The sequence below is a fragment of the Schistocerca nitens genome, chromosome 5 (genome assembly GCF_023898315.1).
Source record: "Schistocerca nitens isolate TAMUIC-IGC-003100 chromosome 5, iqSchNite1.1, whole genome shotgun sequence".
Taxonomy (NCBI): Eukaryota; Metazoa; Arthropoda; class Insecta; order Orthoptera; family Acrididae; genus Schistocerca; species Schistocerca nitens.
Genome location: NC_064618.1, coordinates 550,756,533 through 550,783,124, shown reverse-complemented (window position 1 = coordinate 550,783,124; position 26,592 = coordinate 550,756,533). Strand labels below are relative to the sequence as shown.

The 26,592-nt window shown below is 38.1% G+C and overlaps 1 protein-coding gene across 1 annotated transcript in view; it reads left to right on the top strand.

Annotated features, from left to right (window-relative positions):
• The first annotated feature begins 6,789 nt into the window (after positions 1–6,789).
• The window catches only part of LOC126259653 (activator of 90 kDa heat shock protein ATPase homolog 1-like), a 123,872-nt gene continuing 104,069 nt past the window's right edge, over positions 6,790–26,592 (top strand). Inside the window, exons 1-2 of the mRNA XM_049956585.1 lie at positions 6,790–6,896; positions 11,270–11,351. Of these exons, the coding sequence (XP_049812542.1) occupies positions 11,272–11,351 (80 nt within the window). The 5' untranslated portion in view covers positions 6,790–6,896; positions 11,270–11,271. The remainder of the gene's footprint in view (positions 6,897–11,269; positions 11,352–26,592) is intronic.

Sequence of the window (26,592 nt, the reverse complement as noted above, 5' to 3'; positions counted from 1 at the left end):
TCTTATCCTTGTCTTTCGGTCTACTGTTATTTGGTCGTAGAACTTTATTTACGTCTTTTCGCGAATAGCCGTTTTTCGCAATAGCCTGTTTTAGATTTTTAATTCGGTGTCTAGGTTTCCGGCTTGGAAATTCTTTTGGCTCTGTTCATAAGATTTTTAATGACATCCCTCTTTTGTTGTGGGCGTTGGTTGTAGCTCTTATGCAAATACCTGGTTGTTTGTGTGACTTTTCCGTAGAACGTTGGGAACAGAAAAACGTCAGCGTCACGACAATACAGCCCGGAAGACCCACCAGTAGCTAAGACATCGGTCGTGAAAGCCATCATCGTATGAAATTATAAAGTTCGATTTACGTTTGTTGTCTTGTTTGGTATAGCCAACACTGATCGTCAACGAGAAACGATTCGCGATATTGTTGCAAACAACGCGAATTTGGACGGTGTGTTGTTTCGTGTTTTGAATTGTATCATACAAAAAAGAGTTATTGAAATGTGTACCTTGTACTTCACTGTAAAGTCAGTTTGATCTCAATAGACGAGTAAACGGCCTAAGTGACCATAAATTTTTTTAAAATGATGCCCTGGGCCCCCAGTTACCCTAGGTATGCCACAGACTTAAATCAAAGATCATTCTGAAGTAAGACTCAAACATCCGTGACAGGTGACAACATAGAGAAATATTTTTGCTGTAAGGACTTAAAAACTTGATCCGTGAGTGCTTCCAAGTTAATGCTGAAGGCCTTAAGCCTAAAGTAACATAAATGACAACTATAAATTATAAAAAAATACACTGGCGTTCTTAAGGACCTGAAAAACGTAATTGTTACGAGTAGGAGGTGTAAGAAACATAGTGTTGTTCAAAAGTGCTAGAAAGAATCATTATAGTACCTAAGGCCTTGAAAACTGGGGAGTATGGACGTATTGAACCTTTAACTAGACTCAGAATGACAGTTTATTTACGCAGTGACTGATATTATTTATTCGCAATTAAATACCGTGTTTTAATTAACGAAGTAAGTTATAGACCCATACTGCGCGATACAACATATTTTTGTATCTACCCACAGTCGAATAAAGGAATTTGATCTGGAAGGGGCTGAAATCATAGATATTTTGTATCACAAGCTGTCTAGTGTAAAGAAAAGTTTCTTCTTAAACTGTTATAATACCAGCTGCAATCGCGAGAAAATTTTAAGTCTGAAAGCTATGTTGCTAAACGTTCTTAATCATTTTCTAGTTTAAGAAGAAGTAGTTCGAGGCGGGGCTACACCCCCATACCCCCCTCCCCCTCCCTCTCCCTAGATTCGCCTTTGTATCTACCGCAAGAGACGAAGGTCGAAAACATGTAGCATTGAAGTTTTTGAATGACAGAGCCTCGCGAAATTTTCATTCTGTTTCCAAAACAGTTTAACTCGAGAAGAATTTAATTTAAAGCACAAATACCGAAACTGTTTGACATAAAAGAGTCAGCCGACCTGATAACAAGTTATCGGGACGCCCGCACAACAGTCCTATAGAAGAATAAAGAAAGTAATCCGTGGTTGCTGAAAAAGCAGAGCGTTCTTTTTCCAAGCTGAAAACCTTTTAAAAAATATTTACATTGTACACTGAGCGAGGAACGGTTATGTGGTCTGAACATAATGATAATGCCAGAGTCGCGGATCATTTGACTGGCGAGCGAATGTAAATCTTAACAGGCAGAAATCGAAGCAGACGGAGTGCATCTCGCAAGAATGTACTCGGAAAACTCCAAGACTCGTCCTTAGTACAGAAACTGGAAGTATTCTTCAGCGGCCTTCTTATTCACCCCGTAGTAGAGAAAATAATTTTCCCGCGCTCCATTTGTGCGCGGAAGAGGAACAGAATTTACGGTGATTCGCAGATTATAAAGGAAGATGCAGATGTCTCCATAGAAAATGAAAACAGCGAAATATAGGTTTTTCTAAAATAATATACCATTTTGAGTATGTAGCAACGAAGAATGTGAAAAGATTTTTCATAGACCGATACCAGTCACAGAATTTTTTGTTGACTTACTTAAATATGAGGAAATATTGACTTTGCTTGTGAATCTAGACGGTATAGCAACTGTGGACCAAAGTGTATTAAAAATGAAGCTACAAAATTTGAAATGAAATTTCAGAAAAGAGTTCAGATAGGCGCAGGCCTCACGAAGAAACGAAAAAAGGGTGGGGAAAGGGGATTAATTATATAAACCATCACTGTGATGACTGCAATAAAAAATAGAGCACCACAGCCTCTATCTAGCTGCCTTTACTTCCTTCTTTGACTAATCCTGTATATCCCTAGACGTCATGTTCTTGTGGTTGTCTGGTGTACAACTTCATTTTAGCGATTTTTATACTTCCTTCTTTGACTAATCCTGTATATCCCTAGACGTCATGTTCTTGTGGTTGTCTGGTGTACAACTTCATTTTAGCGATTTTTATACCTTACGTTTGTTAGTCTTTGTACAATACATGTATTACTGCAACAAGAGAGATGTAATTACTAAATAGTACATTTAGTTTCTCATGCCTTACGTTTTACCGAGCGAGGTGGCGCAGTATTAGCACACTGGACTCGCATTCGGGAGGACGACGGATCAATCCCGACTCCGGCCATCCTGATTTAGGTTTTCCGTGATTTCCCTAAATCGTTTCAGGCAAATGCCGGGATGGTTCCTTTGAAAGGGCACGGCCGATTTCCTTCCCAATCCTTCCCTAACCCGAGCTTGCGCTCCGTCTCTAATGACCTCGTTGTCGACGGGACGTTAAACACTAACCACCACCACCACCTTACGTTTTATAATGTCATATGTATACGATTAGATGTTATGTCTGTACGCTTCTAAATGATCTGCTACATTGTCTCTCATAAGCCAACAGTAATTCTGTATTCATTTTTCTATGTTACTATCTGGATCCATAGTTATAACTCTGGCATTCTGGAACGAGGACATTGTAAATGCTGTACATTTCTTTAAAAAGTTTCTTATTCTACTTATATAAAACCAGATTGGTGAACGTCTCTTCTCTCGCATAAACTGTGTGGTCAGTATAGCCTTTTTTGTTTTGTTTTTCTTTAATCGAGTTTTTATGTTGTTTACAAACTAACAAACTGCAACACCTTCCAAAACTTTTCTCACTAATTGAGATTACAGAATGAACTTCTGATCAAAAAGCGATTCTGCTAGCTGGAATCCAAGGTGTCTGTTAATGATGCCTTTTAAGCTTTTGTGGTATTATTTCCATAAAAACTGCCAATCCTTAGCGCATATTCCTTTATATCTAAGCGAGAAGTTAAACACCATTTTACAAAGATTTACCTTTAAAATTTTTTAATATGACGAAATATTTTCTTAAACATTGTTATCCCCTAATTCACCCTGTACAGGCTGATTTTCAAAAAGCAGTAAAACACTTATTTTTTGTATGAGGTGAGTGTCGTAATTGAATGTGCAGCTCGACGTGTGCGGAAGAACAGAGGAAAGATGGGAGACTGTGTGTCACCATAGCTCATAGAAGATTCACGCCCACCCTGACTGTAGACCAGTACCTAAACAGACCCTGTGGCGAAGTTTCTTGTGAACAGTGTGACAAGCAGGTACATAGCCCTTGCTGAAGCCACGCATTTCACATCGACCTCGGGCCACATAATGATAGAACAGACTAAAGCTCCAGTTTTTTTTTTTTTTTAATTATGAGATTCCACCTGATGACAGGCCTTGCGGACCCCGATGGATTAAAATGAACGTATCTCCTTATTGCCACATGTTACTTCCCTTGCTTCAATATTTTGGCATCAAACAAACATTCTTCAGTCATAGCGAAATAATTAACTGACGGATATTAATGGCTGTATTTAATTGTGATTACTGTTATGGCAGAGAGTGTCTGAATTTCATACTATTTACTGTTGGTAGACTAAGCAATTTCAAGTCGTTTCTGTTACTGATTTTGGACCTTAACTCTTAATCCGAAACATCTCTCAAATGTTCGAAACAAGAAACATGCGTTATCACTTAGACCTCGTGCTATTTTTATCTTATAATTCCACATTAATCGAGAAAAATTTAGTATATAATTAGGTATTTCGTATCGTAAGTAAACTTAATGTTATACAGGACGTATAAAGACTTTTTTGTTTACTAAAACGAACACGAAGTAGGCCTATCGTATGTGCACTCACTTAATCTCAAGTCTTCAAGTGATTGTTAATATTGTTACAACAAACACGATATCCATGAATATAAATGAGAGATTGCAGAAAATGAAAACGAAGATAATGATCAAATGAACTGAATATATTAAATCACAACACTTGTTCACAGCCGAAACATATCTTTCTACTACTATATTCCACGTAAATTGGATGACGGCATTTGGTGCAGTTTTGCTCCTTTTTACTGTTCTTGGTGCCAGGGCACTTCATACACGTCTTCATCTTTACCATGCTGTCATTTGGTCGCCTCTAATACGATTTCGTCAAATAAATTCTCCCACATTTGAGATTTAGAACGCTTTTGCCCCAAAATTCGAATTTTGGTTGTTAGTCCAAGCATTTCTCCTTTCAAAATGTAATACTGAGATGTTTTTCTTCCTTAATAGGCTCAGAATATTCCCGTTTAAAATTATTTTTGTCGTAAAAGTACTTTATTTGCTGTGACGAACAATTTATGGTACAGATCACACGAGGCTCTTCTTCCAACCAAGTGTAAAGAACTAGTAACACTAGTGAAGTAAACCAATATCACTCTGTTCCATAGTGACTATCGGCTACAATAAAATCACGATCATCATCAAAATCATCATAAATGTCGTAGTCGTTCCCATTTTATTCTTCGCTTGTATCATGTAGCTGCTCTTGCACTCAAACTTCAAAATTTGGATCAGCTGCAGACATCTTACTGCTCTTAGACATTCGCTCCATGCGATAACTGATAAACCATAAATTCACACATATCATAAAATGTTGTAAATAAGAAAATCTGAAAAAACATCTGAAAGCAAAATATGTAGTAACACACGGTAAGTAAACGCCGTTGCAGGATTCAAAGTTGCAGTGAAAACATATCTAATTGAATAATATTTTCTTTCATAGCCTGAAAGAGATTTTTGATAAAATAATGTAGATGCACTGGTAGTTATGTACCAGTATGATCCTTTGACACCATAGTAGCATTGTAACCACTGAACCAGTGCTAATAATGTACCAATAACCTGTATTGTAACCATAATTTTAATGATGTTGTATAATGATAGAAATAGTAGCGGTATTGTGGGGGGGGGGGGGGGGGCACAATCCGTGATATTGCACCTCAAACCGCGCGGCCACTCAGCGCGGCTCAAACATCTTACTCTACAGTCTATGTACCCGCAAAATCTCATGAACATATAAATAAATGTCAGTATTCCAGGCACCCTATGTCGTGCTCAGCTCTAAACAATCATCGCTTGACTGATAGTCAAACTTATTGTTGAATGTTGCTTTACACGCAGCAAGTATTAAGACGAAGATGCTGACAAAGGCGACCATGACATTTTACAGTGCCACCACGCTTGATCTTTGAAATGGGCGATGGGTCTGAGAGACCATGTTTCTCGTAAATGGTTGACGATAATACGGTACATATCGCAATAACTTTTATCAGTTGGTGCCGTCGGGATAAAGTTAAATACCGGTAACGAAGTTTATTACGCTGATGATTTACTGCTTATGAATGGCAATCAGAAATAAGGCTGTGTATTGTTAGAATTTAAAACAAAAATAATTTTTGTTACAGCAAATATAAGAGAGTGGTACTTCAACAGCTGTTTACAGGGCTAAGAAAGCAGAAACTTGATTTATCATCTGACGCTCTCAAAAATACCAAGCACACAAGCTAGTATGTGGGAGTAACGTCGGGGCTTTAGTATTAGCCGTGACGGCAGGACGACAAGATTACCATAGCTGGAGAGCTACTCGTAAAACCAACGGAACTGTTTCCAGTGACAAAACGCTACAATAAAGTTTATGCAAAAATATGTGACATCATTCTGAAGTTGCTGTTTGATTGGTTCTGACGTCATCGATTTTGAATCACGAGACAATTAGATGATGTTTCCACTATCCATGGATATCGCATTATTACCGTTGGGAGCACAGAGAACAAACAGCAGTTTAGATTGTGAGGCAGACGGGTGGGAATGACTCGCTAGAAGTGCTAGTGGAACGTATTGATCAGATGGCAGTTCATTAAAAAGGAAATACTAAATGGATGAGTGGTAATGTCAGCTTTAGGCCGAACGAATGACGCTCTTGTTTTATGCAACATCCCAGTCAATATCTGATGTTAACCAAATAAGTTTGCACCAGTTTGGCATCTGTAGTTTAAGTGCTTTCGTTTCTTCTGTTGTTTGATTTTGCAAATGCATCTAATAGGTAGCGAAACTGGGAGGACAAATAATTTAAATTATATGCGAATATTACTCGCGAACTGTAACCTGGCACCTCACTAGCGTGGGCTGCACAGAGCTTTGGGTCACGAAGTGCAGGGGGTAACAAACACGGCTTTCATGTATTTGAAGTGTGCAGTGCAGGTAATATAAATCTGTGTTTTGAGCTTCCGCGAGTTCCTGAAAACCGGCTTCATCAGGATCACCATTCATTTTCGAAAAAATTACAATGAAAATAATGCAACAAAAGACAGACAACTGCAGTACAGATAACCGACATAGCAGACGACAATGCAGTTAACACCGGCTAACAGTACGCTGCACAGCTGGCAACGAACTTCAGGAAATCAATACCGTACGAAGTTTCCCGACTACTGACGAATGTTAGCGATCAGATCTGAGGACTAGGGAGTCTGTGTGCGAAGTTCTAGTTCCCACGTAGAACATTGCGTGTTGTATTGTAAGTGTACATCTACACAAAACATAAATTGTGGCTGCACGTAATGAAAAAAAAGTCACGCTTGTGAGCCATGAACCAGCTGATGTACCAGTACTGTAGCCGTATCTGATTAACTTGCCAGTAATTTAATTCCGGAAATACTACAAGATGTAATTGACGAAAATGACTATAGTAACTAACTAAAATTTTCATTCTCATGCTTTTATCAACCCGTATCAGTTTCGCACTTCAGTCATTCCGTACTGGTACATTGTAGATTCACATAGCAGACATCCATGCTCACAGGTCATTTCGTGTAATCTCACAAGGGGTGATAAGGTGACTATTTCAGAACTTAGCCATATTTGGTGCATGGATACGTACGTGTCTTAATAGCAAAACTGACAAATAGAGCTGCCGTAACAGTATAAAGATTTATAGTTAATTCATGTTTTAAAGCTCAAGTGTGTCATTAGTCAGGGACCTACTATTCTGCAACAATATACCTCATTTTTCTATCCATCCAGTATGTAGGCCACTAGGTCGATATAAGGTATAAAAAAGTGGGATACTTCATGCAGATTTTTTATGAAAAATGTTGAAAAATAAAATGTAACTTTGTACAGGGAAACAGTACAGACCTCAGCTTGTGCACTGTAACCCTGTAGTCTTAGCATTAAATATAAATAACAATGAAAAGCATTTGGCATTACAATTAATAGTTCTTACCTTCACTAAAAGATGACTCCAATGGAAAAGCAAATCAAATTTGAGAACTTAAAGAGTCCTGTGTGTGTGTGTGTGTGTGTGGAGGGGTGGGGGGGGGGGGTGGAGGATGGTACACAGAAAATTGAACCTCGACCTGATTGTTTGCTTAAATGCTTTCATGCATGGCAAAGAAGAACATCCTAACTCACTTTGTTAATTGGAAAAGAAAAAAATGAAAATGCCACTCACATATACCATCCACATCCAACATTACAGGGAATTGGTGGTTGATCTGCAGGTTAGAGCCAATAACAATTATCAGTCATTTTACTTAAGGTATAATCTGTATTTCACTGTTATGTTTTTTTGAGTGTAAAGACTTACAAGAGACGATTTGGGTGCACAAACGTGGTACTAAATTCTTTTTCTGATAATATAATTTAAAAAGGCAACTTCAGTGAACTTAAAGTAAATATGCAAGCAACAATGAGAGAAATAAACAATTTCTTATACATATAACTGTACATATCAACATAAAAATTCTGCAAATAACAGTTCCATAAACAAATTCAAGTATAAAGAAGGAAATTTTTTTAAGCCTCTTGCACCTTGCATACAACATATTTTTCCTTAACACCTTGATCAAAAAATGTGATATGTGAACTTAACAGTGAGATACAATTTTTTCATAATACTTATTGTCACATTTACACAACCGTGCAATGTGGCTTTGTGACTATGGGACATGCACTTTACATATAACACTGCAAAAGGGGATGCCAATACCTTCTTTCTTACTGGGCCATGAAAGGAATAGTGGTTCAACAGAAGGTGTGCAATTAACCTCATCTTCAAATTTATGTGATACCTGAGAAATGAGTCCTGTGTACCATTTTTCGTCATGTTTGAATGCCATACACTGCCCTATTTGCATCTGTTTCAACAAAACATTTTCACAAGCTACCATAGCAACAGTGGTCCTATTTGCATGTGTCTAAAGTCTCTTCATTAGAAAGATGTTCGTAGGAGTTATTAGAAATGCATGGTGCGATCATGTTCCTGGATCATTCCTCACTGAATTGTACCCGTGTTTCTAGAAACCTTAATACCACTTGTTTTTGTGCAAAGAGACAAAGAACATATATTAAAACCTTGTATTTTGTGGGTGCCCGAGTGAACAGTGCAGACATTTTTCCAGTGTAATGGAGCTTGGAGCTCCTCACTTGAAAATGTAGGATTTCAGCTCGCAGTGAACAGATTAAAGTTTTAACTGTTACTTCACCTTAATGAAGCATTGTGAGAGCAGCAGCTACTTTTGGTGTCACAGAGCAGATGGAACGTACAGCAAAAAAAGTTAAAGATAATAGTGATGTGATTGCTTCTCTGGAACACAGGATTGGTCAAAAGATGTTACCTGAAACTGTGAAACAAATGAAAATGGAAGTTTTTGTAGACTTTGTATAGGAAGGAAAGATCATGTTTTCACCATGGTAGATGACAAGAAGGTTAACATTCAGCAAAAACTTCTTTTAGTTAATCTTAAAGAGTTGTACACAGAATACTCCACAATATACCAGATATTAACTTGTCTGTTTCTTCTCAGGAGATCAAATGGTAATGAAGGTTTCTTGGAACACAGATACAATTCAGTGAGGGATGGTCCAGGAACATGATCGCACCATGCATTTGTAATACCTTTCTAATGATAAAAATTTCACCACATGCAAATAGGACAACTGTTGTTGTGGCAACTTGTGAAAATGCTTTGTTGAAACGAATGCAATTGCGGCACTGTCTGGTGTTCAAACACGATTAAAACTGATACAGAGGACACATTTCTCAGATGCCACGTGAATTTGAAGATAATGAGATTGATTGCACGTCTCCTGCTGAATCACAATTCCTTTCATGGTCCATTAGGAAAGATTCAGTTTGGGTCGACTTCTGCAGTGTTATACAAAGTAGATGTCCCATAATTATGAAGTCACAGTACACGGTTGTATAAATATGACAGTAAGTACTATGAATAAATTGTATCTCAGTGTTAAGTTTTTGATCAAGGAGTTATGGAAAACTATGTTGTATGCAAAGTGGAAGAGTTTTAAAAATACAATTTCCTTCTTTATACTTGAATTTGTTTATGAAACTGTTCTTTGCAGAATTTTTACATCGATATATACAATTGTATGTATAGGAAATCATTTATTTCTCTCATTATTGCTTCATCTTCTCTTTTACTTCATTGAAGTTGCATTTTTAATGTACATTGACAGAATATGGTTTCAGTACCACATTTGTGCACCCAAATTGTCTCTTGTAAGTCTTCAGACTCAAGAAACATAACATTGAAATACAGCTTATACCTTAAGCAAAATGATTGATAATTATTTTCAACTCTCACCTGTTACAGTTCTGACCTGCAGGTCAACCACAAATATTTTAGAAACAATTTTCCAAAGATTACACTCAGTTTTTATTTACCAATTTCCTGTAGTGTTGGATATGGATGGTATGTGCGAGTGGAAATTTAATTTTCTTCTTTGCCAGTTAATTGAGTGAGTTAGGATATTCTTCTTTGCACCTAAAATTACTACCAGGCATGTAAGTATTTAAGCTAAAAATCAGGTCGAGATTCAATTGTATGCATACCAACCTCCCTCCTCCCCACCCTCTCCCCAGGGCTCTGAAGTTCTCAAATTTGCCTTGATTTTCCGCAGTTTCATTGGAGTCATCTTTAAGTGAAGGTAAGAACTATTAAATGCAATGCCAAATTCTTTTCATTGTTATTTATGCTTAATACTATGATTAAAAGGGTTACATTTGACAAGTTGAGGTCTGTACTATTTCTCTGTTCAAAGTTATGCTTTTTTAAAAAATCATGGATTTAAAGCACAGCATGGAAAAGATGATTTTTTTTCAACATTTTTCACAAAAAAATCTGAATAATGTATCCTACTTTTTATACATTGCATCAGCTTAGTGGTCTACATAGTAGGTGCATAAAAATTGACGTAAGTAGGTTAACTTATTACTAGGTGGTAAATCTCTAAAGGTAAGTCTTCAAACCTGAATTTATCAAATATCTTTAGAGTTACAACAGCACTTATTTGTCAGTTTTACTTTAAGACATGTTGGTATCCATGTACCAAACATGTCTAAATTCTGAAAGGGTCACTTTAAAATCCACCAGAATATCTGTGAGCTTACATGGAATGATCCTTACTTTTTATTAGTTGTAGTGTGTATAATTACTTAATATTTCTACCTCTCCAACTTTTTAGCATAGAAAACCTTAGAATGTTCTTCTGTGTCAAACATACCTTGTGCTATACTTAGCTTGTAGAATTACATAATTTGTTATGTTATGCTCTTCTGGCATAACATAAATGACTTTCAGTTTATATCTACTAAATTTTACTGATAGACCCATTCGTTGAGTTGACACCTTTTACTTTCCAGTTGTGATTGTAATTGATGTTACATTGTAATTGATGTTACATGATTGTGTAACTTAGACCCATTCGTTGAGTTGACATCTTTTACTTTCCAGTTGTGATTGTAATTGATGTTACATCGTAATTGATGTTACATGATTGTGTAACTTGCTTTTCAGTGTAATGAGCCTTCTTGTCTGTAGATGAAATATTCTGTATATTAATCTTTGTATTGTTATTGTATATTCTCAGAAATGGCTAAGTGGGGTGAGGGTGACACTCGTTGGATTGTTGAGCAACGAGCAGATGCAACAAATGTTAATAACTGGCACTGGTGAGTAGAGGTAAGATTATGCTCTGCCTCTAAAGCAGTAGCAGTTGCAGAATATTGTATGTCTTTTTTGTTTTGCTTTGCTTGACTTTGAGCTATAAGCAAAGGAGATAAACTTGGAAAGATTAAACTATAGCACACGTTTCCTTGATAATATTAAAAGCATTTTGAAGAAGTTATTGTGGAAGATCTCAGTGGCAATCAGATGATAATCAGACAGATGGAAAAAAGTAAGTAAACTATTTATTATTTCAAAAGGAATTGCCATATCTGTTAATATTTGTATTCCACTGTGAGAGAAGATGGTCATTAACTTCATGGAAAAATGTTTGCGGTTGCCTATGGAACCATGATTGCACCCAGGTGTGTACCCCTTTATTTGAAGCAAATTGACAGCCACAGTTGTCTTTCTTCAGGGCTCCAAAAATATGGAAATTGCGTGGGGAGAGATTGCGGCTGTTTGGAGGATGTGTAAGATCTTCCCAGTGAAACTAATGCAGCGTAGTTGAAACAACCTGGCAACATGTGGGTGGTCATTATCTTGCAACGGAATAGAGCTGGCCATCAACATTCCTGGGTGTTTGGACTTGGTGGCACACTTCAGTTTTTACAAGTGTGTATCGCTTTGTGTTAATTGTTTCACTGTATTCCAGAAAGTCAATGGGCAGTGAGCCCTTGCAGTCAAAGAAAAAAAGTCATCATGACTTTTCCAAACAGGTGTATCTGTTGTTTCAATTACAGTTTAGACTTTTCACTGGGAAGCATTAACACATCCTCTATACAATCCTGATCATTCCCCGTGTGATTTTCACGTGTTTTGAGTCCTAAGGAATGATGCTGGTGGCCATTGATTTCCTTTGGATGAAAACATACACACCTGTATACTGTCATGGTGCCGTAGGCAACTGCAAACATTTTTCCGTAAAGACACTGACCATCTTGTCTCACAGTGGTATAAATGTATCAACAGTTGTAGCTATTACTTTTAAAATAATAAACAGTTTATTACTTTTTCCTTCTGTATCGTTTTCATTTGACTACTCCTTACGCAAGTTAAATTTAAGTGGCAGTGGCTCACCAGCATATCCTAGCAAGCAAAAGACAAAAGCAATAATATATTCTTTCACTGTTTTCCTTAGGTCTCAACAGCTCATCAGGAATGAGAATCACAAATAAACTGGCCTTTCTTTTGCACATTTTTTTACACTTCCTCTTAGAGATGACCCAAATGTATTATTAAGTGTTCAGAAGTCTCTCATGAACATCGTGAATGCTTCAGATGTTCAGCATCTTCATCTGCATCTGAAGCACCACCTTTGGTAATGGCTTGGTTAGTAAATCAGCCTGCTTCACTATGGATGGAATATGTTCCACTACAAACTTATTCTTCATGTATTTATTGTGCAAAAAATGATAATGTACACCAATATGCATACTTCTGTGATGAAACTCTAGATTTTTAATAAATTTCACATCGCTTAAATTGTCAGTGTTCAGCATTGTTTTTATGTTGCTGAACAAAGCCAAGTCTATGAGCAAACGTTTCACCCAAACAATTTCTCTCACTGTCTGACTGACTGCAGAGTATTCCACCTCAGTTGTAGAAAGCACAACCACTCTCTGCTTTGTTGAAGCCCATGTAATAGCGGATTCACCGAGCTTTAACAATCTACTGGTTGTGGATTTCCTAATTTCCACATCATCAGCATAGTCTGCATCACTGTAGGCATGAAAGTGATTTTTCCTGTTTTACAGAACAATAAAATCCATGGTCCATAGTGCCTTTAACATATTTCAGGATCCAATTCACAGCATTCCAATGGTTTTTCAGTGTCTTCTCAAGATACAGACTGTCACTGTTAACTGCGAAAGTAATGTCCAGCTGTGTTCCTATCAACAAATACATCAGGCTACTACCCACAGCTTGCCTTTAAGGAACACTGTACATGTCCTTCAATCCATTTTTATGCATGTCAGCACACGTCTGATGATGATGGTCTGCAGTTAGTGTTACAGCGTTAGGATCCTCTATCTTGATGCAGTGTAGACTCTTTATGCAAAGGCCACTTGATGTAGAAAAATAAGACCATCTGGCCAACTGTTCTGCCTGCAGTCCTAAGTTTGTACCCAGTTTTCCAGATGTGATGTTAAATTGTCTCCCTTAGCATACTCAACAAGAAATTAAATGATAGCAGCATCCTTAGCAGCAATCACTGTCTACTAGATTAATGGATTATTTGTTTCCTGATTGGTAAATATATGTGGATCTGTGTTCATTGGCTGGAGACCAAAATTGCATAAAACTGCTGTGAAACAAGGGTTCCAGCACCTGGAAGCTTCCTCCATGGAAGTTTCCTCCCCAGCCACAGCTCACATGGCACAACTCCCCTTTCTTTATGTGTTGCTGTGCAGTTGAGTGGGAATACTGCATAATTCGCAGCTCCTGTCCACATTTTTGTTGGCAGTCCACTTGCATGCAAACATGTTGTGACTAACTCGACAACAGTTCTGTTTTCCCTTTCAGTGACTCCATTTTCCTGTGGACTGTATACCATTGTTTTTCTGATGCAAAATGCCACACTGGTAAGTCAGATTCTTAACCTCTTGGTTACATAACTTGAATCCATTACCTGTATACCTCTGTAGAAATGCTTCTCTCTCACTTAAAAGAAATTTCGCAAACATTCAGCTGTGTCTGATTTATTTTTGATGAAATACACCATTCTCCAGTGACTATAGCCACTATAGCCATCCTTCAACATCAAGAAATATGTCATTCCACCCACAGAGTCTTCTTACATTTTACTACACAAATCTGCATGTACAAGCTTACCCATTTGTTTTGATTTGGTATCATTGTATGGAAATGAGAGTTTACTCATTTTATCAATAATGCAGTCTTTATTCTGAAACTTATTATCTCAAAAATTTACCCTGGTGCTTGATAAAATCTGTTTCACTTGCATTATATTCTGAAGTGCCATCCTTTTTTGCCATAAAGAAAGGGATTCACAAGCAGCAACATTTGTACACATTTGTACTTGACATAACCTTAAATTTCATTTTAAGCAGTTTGTGATGTCTCTCTCCCTCTGCAACAACACTTTCACCCTTTAAAAATTTACACATTTTATTGTCTGACTGATGTGTCATACCTTTATTGAGGGCTTCACCCAAAGAGAACAGATTGTAGGTTAACTATGAAAAATACGAAACCTTAGATGTGCTTCTCCTTCCATTCCTTTCTTGTGTAGGCCAGAATATTAATGTCTCCAGATCCAGTTGCAGGAATGTATTTTCTGTCACTAGCACTTTTTTTTTTTTTTTTCACATTTCCTAATGGTTCTGAACCAGTAGAAGTTGGTAAAGTTACAGTTACTAGTGAGGTACTAGCTCATTCACTGTCAATAGAACTGTGAGCAACATAACTATCACAGTAGCTTTGTGGTAGTCATTATGTAAGTAAATATCATGTTGTGCTGTTTGACTGTTTGTAATGAGAGTAGAACCAAAACCCGATCCATCACGCAATAGCTTCAATATCTCACTTTCACTAAGCTTTTAAGAATCACTTCCCCTAAACCATCACATATTTGTTGCCTTCATGTGTCACCTCCACTCATTTATATGTTTGTTAAAAAGTGCAAATGGAGATGAAGCCCCTCACTCCTTTTCCATCCAGCCTCCTTCCCTGAGCTACTCCTTTTCATTTGGTAGTCTCTCCCCATGGCATTTGGTATGCTGGCTGGAGCTTTCTTCCTCTGCTCATCATACTTCCTTTTATTTGTTGTTATGAAAACTATGGCAAACCGTACACAACTAAATTGATGTTAATCATAGACCAGTAGTTGCCTATATATTTTGCAGACACTTCACCATAGCAGTTTTATGTGGGGGATGTTTTGGACTATTATTGCATAAGGTACCAATAGAGATTGGGCATACACTATCTTGTTTATATCACTTCCAACCTCAGTAAACCATTTTGGTACCATTTAATGAATGCTTTGTGTGTTGTATGTTGCTCTTTTTTATTCTTATTTTGAAATGAATGAAGAGGTTACTCTAGTTCCATCACAAAGTTCAATCAAGATTTTCATGGCCACAAGAACAGTCAGCAATTGCTGTCAATATGTGTCAGTTCTGCCTTAAGGGGCTCCGGAACGCCCTATACTTGCAATGTTAAAATAACGCTTATAAATTACATCTTTCCTCACAAAGTATTTGAGGTAGGAAGTTGAACTTCTTACAGATTATTTATTGGAATATGGGCTACAACTTAACACAGGGATTTTACAAAATTTTAGTTCAGTTATTAAAGATGATTTTTTTTCAATTGTAATGAAAATTCACAACATTTTTTTTGCAATTTGTTATTTATATATTCAAAAATATACAGTTTTTTGGAAAAAGGCTGTGTTAAATTATGCAGAAGGTACTGTGTAACATTTACTGAACGTTTGAAACAAATATGTTTGGAAGATCCTTAGAAAACATGTAATTAGTATGAGAAAATAAAAGTTTTGGGAATCGAGCGACAAAGATTGGATTAACTTTTTAGTGCATTCCAGGTCCATAGGATGGATTATCTTCATCCTCTGCAAACTCCTCCTCCAGCTTCCTCTTGTTCCTCCTCCTGTTTACTCTTGCTTGTATTTCTAGACTCTTTACAGCCCTGTCTGCAGCCCGAAGGCGTTCCTTGTCTAAAGCAAGCATCGCTCGTACCATGTTAGAACCTATCTTCATTCCCATATTTCTAAATACCTTGCACCTTACAATGTTGCCATCATTGAAAGTCGCAACAGCATCATACACACCAAAGTGAAGTGTTTCTATTCCAACAAATACAGTCTTGGGGATTCTCAACCATATAACACTATTTACACTTTCATTGGGGTTTTGAGTTTTTCCGTGAATACACTTTTTCAACAGTTCATGTGCTGCTAAGTCTCTGAAAATAGGTTTTATCACCTCCATTATTGCATGAGGCAGACTATGCTTATGAGTGTACACTTCACCAGTCAGCAATCCTTTGTTATATGTACACCAACTGTCTTCTTCTTTGGGACACAAGCTATGTTGGGGATTTTCATCGTCTTTATTGTTTACAGTAATAACACATACCTTTGGCTTTCCAACATTTCTCCTCTTCTTAAAAGCCTTCAGAGGATTTCTAATAACTTTACTTTTACTCATTATTATACTTCAACAAAACAGAGACTCAAGAAACAGAATTAATTACGAATATTTTCGAGATAACGACAGAGTAAATAAACATGAAACAATCGACAATCACACCAGCGATATATATTGAACCATCACAGGTTAGCCACAACACATACTTTATCTCACATCACTAAAATGTACCTGATGAACACGGATGTTAATAATAACACCATTTGACAGCAGTTTAACAGCGCCACAGTGGGTCACGCCCATGTAGAACACATTTCAAAAAAAAATTAAAAATAGTTGTAGTCTTCGGAATTGAATAAATTATATATCTATTAAAAGGTAATAGTCTGCAGATTCAGAAAACGCAAAAAAGTAAAAATTGAACTTTTCATGATTTTGAGCCTTTCTGGAGCCCCTTAACAGAAGTGCAAACCATGGCTGTAGGCTACTAGCCCTGCAAGAGGGAGATGGAGCTTGTTCCCATGCACCACTTCTTCCCTTGTGGTTGTTGTTTGTATATGGATGTGGCTGACTGCCACATTAAAGTGTCCATGCTATACAGAGCTCTGTTTACAGTTCAACTTGCTACTTCTCATGCTGTTAATGGGAATCTTAAAGCTGTGAACAGAGACCATAAGATAATTAGCAGGTGTGAATAATGAGGTTTGTTTTTAATTTGAGTTTGTGTTTGCAGGGACTCCCAATTACTTCCTTTATTTCTCATGGAAATTTTGCCCCAGAATACTGTACCCCGCTCTTAACTCTAAACTCTACATGCAAATTACTTTTGTTTCTTGTGTAGACCAAGGCTCAACTGAAATTGACTGTTTATAGTAGCAACACATAATAGCAAGGAGTAAATGTACTTAGAAACACATAATAGTAAGGAGTAAATGTACTGGGAAGTGAATGTAAGAACTGCATTAACTTCGAAGACACTTTGCCATGTGGACCATTACCTAGGCCACACAATATTCTAATAGTTTCATTTTTCTGAATACATACTGCCCTTACTTTAGCTGTGTTGCCTCAGATGGTAAGACAGAATGAGAGTGTGCAAAATGAGCTAGCACTCTGATCTTCAAAGTCAGCACAATGAGAAATACATAAATTTGAAAACAAAAGATGTGGAATTGAAGTTTTTTTATTAGTTTAACTATATACTGACTTAATTTTCATTTGATATCCTGTTGGGACCCAAGGAAATTTGTGCACTGTGTTTTGTTTGATGTGTGACCATTAATGTTAATTTGTGGTATCATAAGGTCATCTTTGCTTGTATGAAATTGCAGGAAATGACACTTTTCAAGATCAACACTGAAAATATTTACTGTGTACCAGTTATTAGCCTTTTCAGTAATTATCTGAGCTCTTGTCTGCTACAACTGAATTTGAGCCTTAGTATGCGGGAAATCATTGGTGCCCTTTTCAGTGGAATGATTCCAGGACTCTCGTTAAGCGATTTCAGAAAACCACAGAAGATGAATATTTGGATTGCTAAATTCGATTCCAAACCGTGCTCCCTCCATATGTGACCCTTAATGATTTCCCCATATTTTACAGAATTTTGTTTGCATGGGATAACAAGGTTTTGTATCATACCTATATCTAAAGGCTATGAATAACTTACTCCATTAACAAATTAAATTCACAATTACATTACAGCTACATTGCAACATTATTATATTTGACTAGCTGTTATGTACTCACATGTGCTTGACCCATCTTCATTCACAAAACTTTGCTGCTCTTCCTTTATTGTTCTTTCATTCACATACTCTCTCATAGAATTCCCTTAAGCCATTTGGCACACGGACTATGCTGTTGAACGTCAGCGTTGAGTGTGTCGAGTTCAGCATGCTGCTGAATGCTCAGTAACGATGCCACTTGTGCATACGGTTTGTGGGTCCCAACATGGTATATGCGATCGCGAGACACTCCAGCGGCAGTTGTGAGATGTTTCTATTTGTAAATCACACTGTTTACTCAACAGGCGCGTGTAAAATTCCCACGTTAGCTCTATTAAAACGCTCGTTTCATCCATTGTCCATATCCTAGTTACGTTGTTCTACATGTAATATACACAAAAACTTCAATATTGATGTACATGTTTTAAGACAAAAAGGGAAGTACCATGTTGAATCAATAAGGACACAGGCTTATAAAAGTTCTATTACAAACAGTGTGACATAAATTTGCAATAGTTCTCCACATAAGGTAAACATTATTTTATCTTCCCCACATTTTGGTAAAACCCTAAGGTCATTCTTACTTGATCACTGTTCCTACCCAGTAGCAGACTCTTTAAAAGACATGAATTATGAAACTCAAAAGAAAAAGGAACAAAATATCTTTACAGAAGTAGTGTAAGCTGTCCTGTAGATTAAGGTAATCGAACAAACTCACTCCTCAAAAAAAGGTGAACTTACGTTTACGTAACATAAAATACGTAGTATATACTTACATTAAACTAATAATAAAGTGTCAGAACCTATTGGGACTGATGACCATAACAGTCTGGTCCCTTTAATCCCACAAACCAACCATCAGAACCTATTAAATACGCAAATGTTAGGAAAAAAAAAAAAAAAATTTAAGCTTCGTGAGACACGAACCATTGTTTTACCACCCATGGTTGTGGATCATTGACGCTACTCACTACATGAAAGTGACAACAATTCATCTGTAGCCAATTCTAACATTTTACAACATGCTAAATGCATTAATTGTAGCTATGTTATTGCCTGAAATTTAGTTATAACAAATTGTACCAAGAACAATTGATTTTTGGTGGATCCTCAGTGTGTCACTACATTCAGATGACATACTCTCATGATACACAAGTTACAATATTCTTTTGTCACAAATATGATGTTTCTCATTATTTTATTGCAACAAATCACACAGTTAATCAAGGGGTTTTTGAGTGATTCTCAATTTGCTGGTGCTCAGAAACAGCATATATACATATAGGCTTGAACTGAATGCCAATATGGCGCCTCACTGCTCTGTGCTTAAGGGAGATGGCCTGCATGTGGCGTAGGTGGTGTTGTGCCATCTGATTGGTCAAAACTCAGATGCACGCTGAGAACATCTGATATGCTAGATATTGCTCTGCATGTTCGGAAAGACTCCCGAACATGCTGTTCCATGCTATGATGTCAGAAAGTTGGCATACTCCGTGCTCAATGTTTGGATGCACGGTCCGTGTGCTGATGGCTTTAGTCCAATCAAAAAGAAGAACTTTTTAGGGATATGGAACAATTTAAGGTTTACAAAAGACAATCAAAACTTTGAACACTTATTGTTAAAAATGTGAAGTTTCTTGTTCTGACCCTAGAAGGGGCAAGCAAGCCCAACTGACTGCCATGTCATCCTCTGCCAATGGCATTATTGGATGCAGTATGGAGGGGCTTGTGCTCGGCACACTGCTCTCCCTGTCAGTATTGGGTTTATTTACCGTGTAACCACTACTCATCAGTCGAGTAGCTCCTCAGTTGGTCTCATGAGGCTGACTGCACCCTGTACCAGTCCTCCCACTAAGGAAAAATCTCTGGCAGTACTGGGAATCTAATTCGGGTCATTGCTATCATCCATGTGCCCACTCAGCTATGGAGGTGGCCTGTTCACTGATTAACAATAAACTGTTGCTATACTGTTTGATACTACCTGTGCTTACATCAGTTAAATGCAACCTAATTAACAGGCAGAAAAGCTAGTACTTTGACAAAACTTCTCCTTTCTCAGTTGTAGTAAATAACTGCAGTTTATATCACAATGTTGGCTTAATGTTTATACCAAATATTCTTCACCATGCTTTGTACCCAAGTAAAACCTTTTGCAGAAAAAGCAATTGGGAGATACATGGCAGGCTTTATACCTGACAAATAAAATAGTGACTAAATACTTACCTTGAGGCAAATATTAGAAAACATGAGGGAAAACATGAGGGAATACAGTAAGAAATAAATTGTCTATTGGTTGATTTTAAAGCATCATATGACACCATAAGAAGAAATAAGGTTATTGAAGCCATCACTGAATTTGGCGTATCATTACAGTTAATAACTCTCGTAAGTTTGGGTATGGAACAAGAAGTATGTAAAGGAACGATACACCAGTAAGATCTCTGAATTATATTAGTATGGAAATAATGATGCATCCATCTAGCTAATAAGTGCTAATATTGCAGGCCCCAATGCTTAAGTCCAGAAATATGTCCAGGAGAATGAAGTGTCACATGTATAATAATTTAATATGTCAGTGTTAACATAGAGCTCAGAAACCTGGACATTGACACAACAATGTGAAGAGCTAAAAGGATGTTTCACACAGAAGGTGCTATGCAAAATCTATGGGCTGACTAATGAAGGTGAAGAGCTGTGTGGATGGCATAATTTTGAATTTTACAGATTATAACAGGTCTTCAAATCATAAAGTTAATTAAAACCACCTGAAATGGGTGGGCATTGTTTCTCATGTGGAATTCGAGAACAGTAGCACTGCTACAACATCCAGTGAGACAAAGGAGCAGATGAACACAAAGACATCAGTACTTGCAGACATACAAGAATGTCTAAAATTGTTGGTGTCAGAGGATGGAGATGCAAGATGCAGGAGAGGGATGAATGGAAGGAATATGTTGGCATCTATATGTAAAAAAAAAGCTAACTGGAATTTTCAATCCTTAAACATAAATAGTGGGTAGGAGGTACGTTTTTAAGTTTCTTTGGAATTAATTGTGGTTTCTAATTTGTTGCTGTAAGTTGGATAGAAGCTGGCTAATTCTTCAAGTTTTGGAAATGGTGCTGTTGCCATTTCTTCTCCTTTTCTAGGGGCTGTGTGATCAGTCTCATAGTTTGCTCAGGAGATGACTGGATGTTTAACTAAAATATCATAAAAGGAGAAGAACTGGTTATGGCCTCAGTCCTATTTTTATGACTTGCACAAATTGCAGTTTAGATGAAACTTTTTTAATTATCTAGAACAGATACCGTTAAGAAGTGGGAAATGAGTGTAAGAAGTTCAAGATAGTGAAAGAGACTTTGCAAAATGTGTAGTTATCTACTTTTCATGACATTATAACTGCTCACTTCTGCTGAATGTTGTATTTTCTGTCATTGTAGAAGCTAATTCCACAAGAGAACAGATAGTAAAATTAATCAAAATAAGTTAAAGTAAATTGTATGCCTTTGAGTAAGGGCGTTTTACAATTGTTCTTCATGGAAGACATGTATTGTGACTGTCACTGTGGTAGATGCAATTTTTTTTCTTTATGCGGAAAACTTAAAAAAAAAATCAGCTCTAAAAAAGAAAATAAGAAGCCGTCTTGATGGTGTTGGTTTGTGGATGACACATTTGTGGTTTGGTCACATTGTAAAAAACCTGTAGTAGTATTCTTTTGTTATCTAAATAACCTAAATCAAAAAACGCAATTTAACACGGAAGTGGAAAATGACAATGGGATATCCTTCCTGCATGTTTTAGTTCTAGAGGGTTTGAATACAAAGTTTTTTTGGAAAATCACATATACACACACATATTTAACTCTTTCAGACCTGGTGGTCACAATTATGTACATAAAATTTGTTCACTAATATTTCGCTGACAAGAAATGTCAGATGCATCCAAACTCACTGTGCACATTTGTGTATGTTTCTTTTAGCCATGCTCCAGCAACTGCTGCTCTCTTGTGAGCAGTCTGTGAACCACAAAGTAAAATATACTCTCTGGTGTTGTCTCTCGGTAGGAAGCCATTACTCATTGACTTTATTGCTATAATAGTCACGTTGTGGGTTTTGTTTATGAATATTTTGTGTGGTTTCCTTCTTTTGGAAACATTAGAGATTCTTTCAGTGGAATTTTCAGCAATTTCATTCAGTTCATATTTGTGTTATGTATCAAGTAAGTTTAATGTACACATTTGTGTACAACAGGTTCTTAATGGTGTATATTAGGAAACGTAACCTAAAATATGCCTCAGCTGTATTTGCATGGCTATGGTAGTTATATGTGGTATTTTTTTCAGTAGTTTCAGTACCAGCAGCAAGGAGGAGAATAACTTCACCTGTACATACGATATTATTTTATATTGCTGACTTTTGACCTACAAATATGGATAAGGAATATCTTTCTGTGAAAAAGATTGGGCCTTGATTATGGACATAACTGAAAATAGTGACGTTTCTGACGTTAGTTTGAGTGGAGATGAGGATAACAGTGTACCACTTACTGAAAGGCAAGCTCCACAAGTAGTGAAACGTGTTCGAGTAGTAGAGACACCATATATGAAGATGATAGAGAGGTGGTGGATGCTGAAATGATTTTTTTATACAATGAAAACAATCCAGAATTGAATAGCCTGGATGTCAACATATTGGTGATACCTAAAGAATCCATAAAATGGAAACGCAAGTCTCTAAGTACCATGGCAGAAACATACAAAGCTCCAAATTTTGAAGAATCTGTCTTATGTTCTCCAGTACAATATTTCAAAAGATACATACCAGGTGGTTTGTTCACTAGCATGGCAGCACATACTAATTTTTGTGCATTACAAAAAGGCAAATCCTCATTCAAGCAGACAACTCCTCAAGAACTAGAGGTGCTATTTGGTTTGCATATATTGACTGGCACTTTGAAATTTCCCAGATTACGAATGTATTGGGATACAAGCCTGAAGGTACATGTGTTTTTTGGGAAAACATGTCACGGGACAGATTTTTTGAATTACAAACAGATTTACACTTTGTGAATAATCTGGAGAAGCCACCTGTAAATAAAGATAAATTTTACAAAGTAGGCCTATTGACACAGCCATTCGAAAACTCTGCAGTGAACTTCCTATAGAAGAGAATGTTTGTGAGGATGAAGGAATTATTCCTTTCACTCGGAAGTTTTCTGCAAAGCAGTGTGTCAAGGGGAAACCATGTCCATGGGGAATCAAAGTCTTCATGTTGTGTGGAAGTTCTGAAATCTCAAGGCATCAATGCAGCAGGCACTGTGCATCAAAACAGATTTGGAAAGAACTTCCTGTAGAAGAACTTCCTATAGAACTTCCCATAGAAGAGAATGTTTGTGAGGATGAAGGAATTATTCCTTTCACTGGGAAGGTTTCTGCAAAGCAGTGTGTCAAGGGGAAACCAAGTCCATGGGGAATCAAAGTCTTCATGTTGTGTGGAAGTTCTGAAATCTCAAGGCATCAATGCAGCAGGCACTGTCTGTCAAAACAGATTTGGAAAGAACTTGCCTTTTTCAGATGATAAAACAATACTGAAACAAACCAGAGGTTACTGTGAAGAAATCACTAGTGCTGATGACATTACCATGTGTAAGTGGTTAGACAATGCGCCATTTGTATTGTAATCAAACTTTGTTGGTAAAGGCTCAGTGGAAGAAGTTGAGCGTTGGGACAAAAAGCACCATAAATACACTCCTGGAAATTGAAATAAGAACACCGTGAATTCATTGTCCCAGGAAGGGGAAACTTTATTGACACATTCCTGGGGTCAGATACATCACATGATCACACTGACAGAACCACAGGCACATAGACACAGGCAACAGAGCATGCACAATGTCGGCACTAGTACAGTGTATATCCACCTTTCGCAGCAATGCAGGCTGCTATTCTCCCATGGAGATGATCGTAGAGATGCTGGATGTAGTCCTGTGGAACGGCTTGCCATGCCATTTCCACCTGACGCCTCAGTTGGACCAGCATTCGTGCTGGACGTGCAGACCGCGTGAGACGACGCTTCATCCAGTCCCAAACATGCTCAATGGGGGACAGATCCGGAGATCTTGCTGGCCAGGGTAGTTGACTTACACCTTCTAGAGCACGTTGGGTGGCATGGGATACATGCGGACGTGCATTGTCCTGTTGGAACAGCAAGTTCCCTTGCCGGTCTAGGAATGGTAGAACGATGGGTTCGATGATGGTTTGGATGTACCGTGCACTATTCAGTGTCCCCTCGACGATCACCAGTGGTGTACGGCCAGTGTAGGAGATCGCTCCCCACACCATGATGCCGGGTGTTGGCCCTGTGTGCCTCAGTCGTATGCAGTCCTGATTGTGGTGCTCACCTGCACGGCGCCAAACACGCATACGACCATCATTGGCACCAAGGCAGAAGCGACTCTCATCGCTGAAGACGACACGTCTCCATTCGTCCCTCCATTCACGCCTGTCGCGACACCACTGGAGGCGGGCTGCACGATGTTGGGGCGTGAGCGGAAGACGGCCTAACGGTGTGCGGGACCGTATCCCAGCTTCATGGAGACGGTTGCGAATGGTCCCCGCTGATACCCCAGGAGCAACAGTGTCCCTAATTTGCTGGGAAGTGGCGGTGCGGTCCCCTACGGCACTGCGTAGGATCCTACGGTCTTGGCGTGCATCCGTGCGTCACTGCAGTCCGGTCCCAGGTCGACGGGCACGTGCACCTTCCGCCAACCACTGGCGACAACATCGATGTACTGTGGAGACCTCACGCCCCACGTGTTGAGCAATTCGGCGGTACATCCACCCGGCCTCTCGCATGCCCACTATACGCCCTCGCTCAAAGTCCGTCAACTGCACATACGGTTCACGTCCACGCTGTCGCGTCATGCTACCAGTGTTAAAGACTGCGATGGAGCTCCGTATGCCACGGCAAACTGGCTGACACTGACGGCGGCGGTGCACAAATGCTGCGCAGCTAGCGCCATTCGACGGCCAACACTGCGGTTCCTGGTGTGTCCGCTGTGCCGTGCGTGTGATCATTGCTTGTACAGCCCTCTCGCAGTGTCCGGAGCAAGTATGGTGGGTCTGACACACCGGTGTCAATGTGTTCTTTTTTCCATTTCCAGGAGTGTATGTGAAAGTAGAAAGACCTGAAATAGTGAGAAGATATAAGCATGCAATGGGTGGTGTGGATCTATTTGATCAGTTGATAAGCTACAACAGAGTTATCATCAGATCTCGAAAATGGCCTTTGCATATGATTTTTCATGCTGTTGACTTTGCCATCATGCAAAGTTGATTGGAATACAGATGAGATGCAGACAACCTGTCTATCCCAGAGAAGAAGGAAATGAACCTTCTTTCCTTTCATATCAGGGTAAATGATGGATTGATACTGTGCCAGAAGAAAGTGACTGAAAAGAAGAGGGGGCGTCCGTCTGATGAAGGACTGGCTTCAGACATGAGTCATACCAAGAAACAGAGGAGAATTACGACTAGCTACAGAGATAGTTTGCATGATGTAGGAACTCCAAGTAGCTGCAAATTTCCAAAATGTACAGGGCGTTCTAGAATTCAGTGCAGAAAATGTAGAGTACATTTGTGTCTTCAAAAGGATAGAAATTGTTTTTTGCAGTTTCATACTAAACCTTAAAATCAGTGTGTTGACCATTGTTGTTTAAATAAACTCTGTAATTTGGAATTATTTTTATTGTTTCTTCTACTTTAAAGTGAAATAAAGAGTGGCATACTTGATCCATACTGTTAACCTCCTTAATGTATGACATGAAGCTCGAGACCTGATGAACACAATTGTGTACATTAAATGTCTAGAAGACTGGAGATCATATGAAATTTTTTCTTAGAAAAATTTTTGTCAGGAGACTCACCTGAATGTAAAAATCATATTAGACATTTTTTTTACAAGTGAATAAAAAGTCAGGTCTGAAAGGGTTAATAGAACCCCAGTCATCATCCACAGCAATATAGAGGGTGTCTATGAAAGTACTGTTAACAGAGCCAAGTGAATCTACATGCTGGACCATGTGGATGCTAAAATCAAACATCAGAAGAAGCCTTTCAAGGAAAATGTCAAGGCTTTCAGGGAAAATGGCTGTTCAGGAACAGAAGTAGAGCTCTGTGACCAGATAACAGTAGGTGGAAGGACAAGGATAAAACACAACAACTGAAGAACATAGTTTCTGCCCCTTTCATTAAAAAAGAAACTAATCAGAATGGGAGGATTTTACAGCATAATAGATAAATGTTATGGTCGACAAATGATATTTTGATGGTTAAGTTTTATCTCTGACTAGGATTTTCTCTGCTGATCATGTGTAAATTTTGACC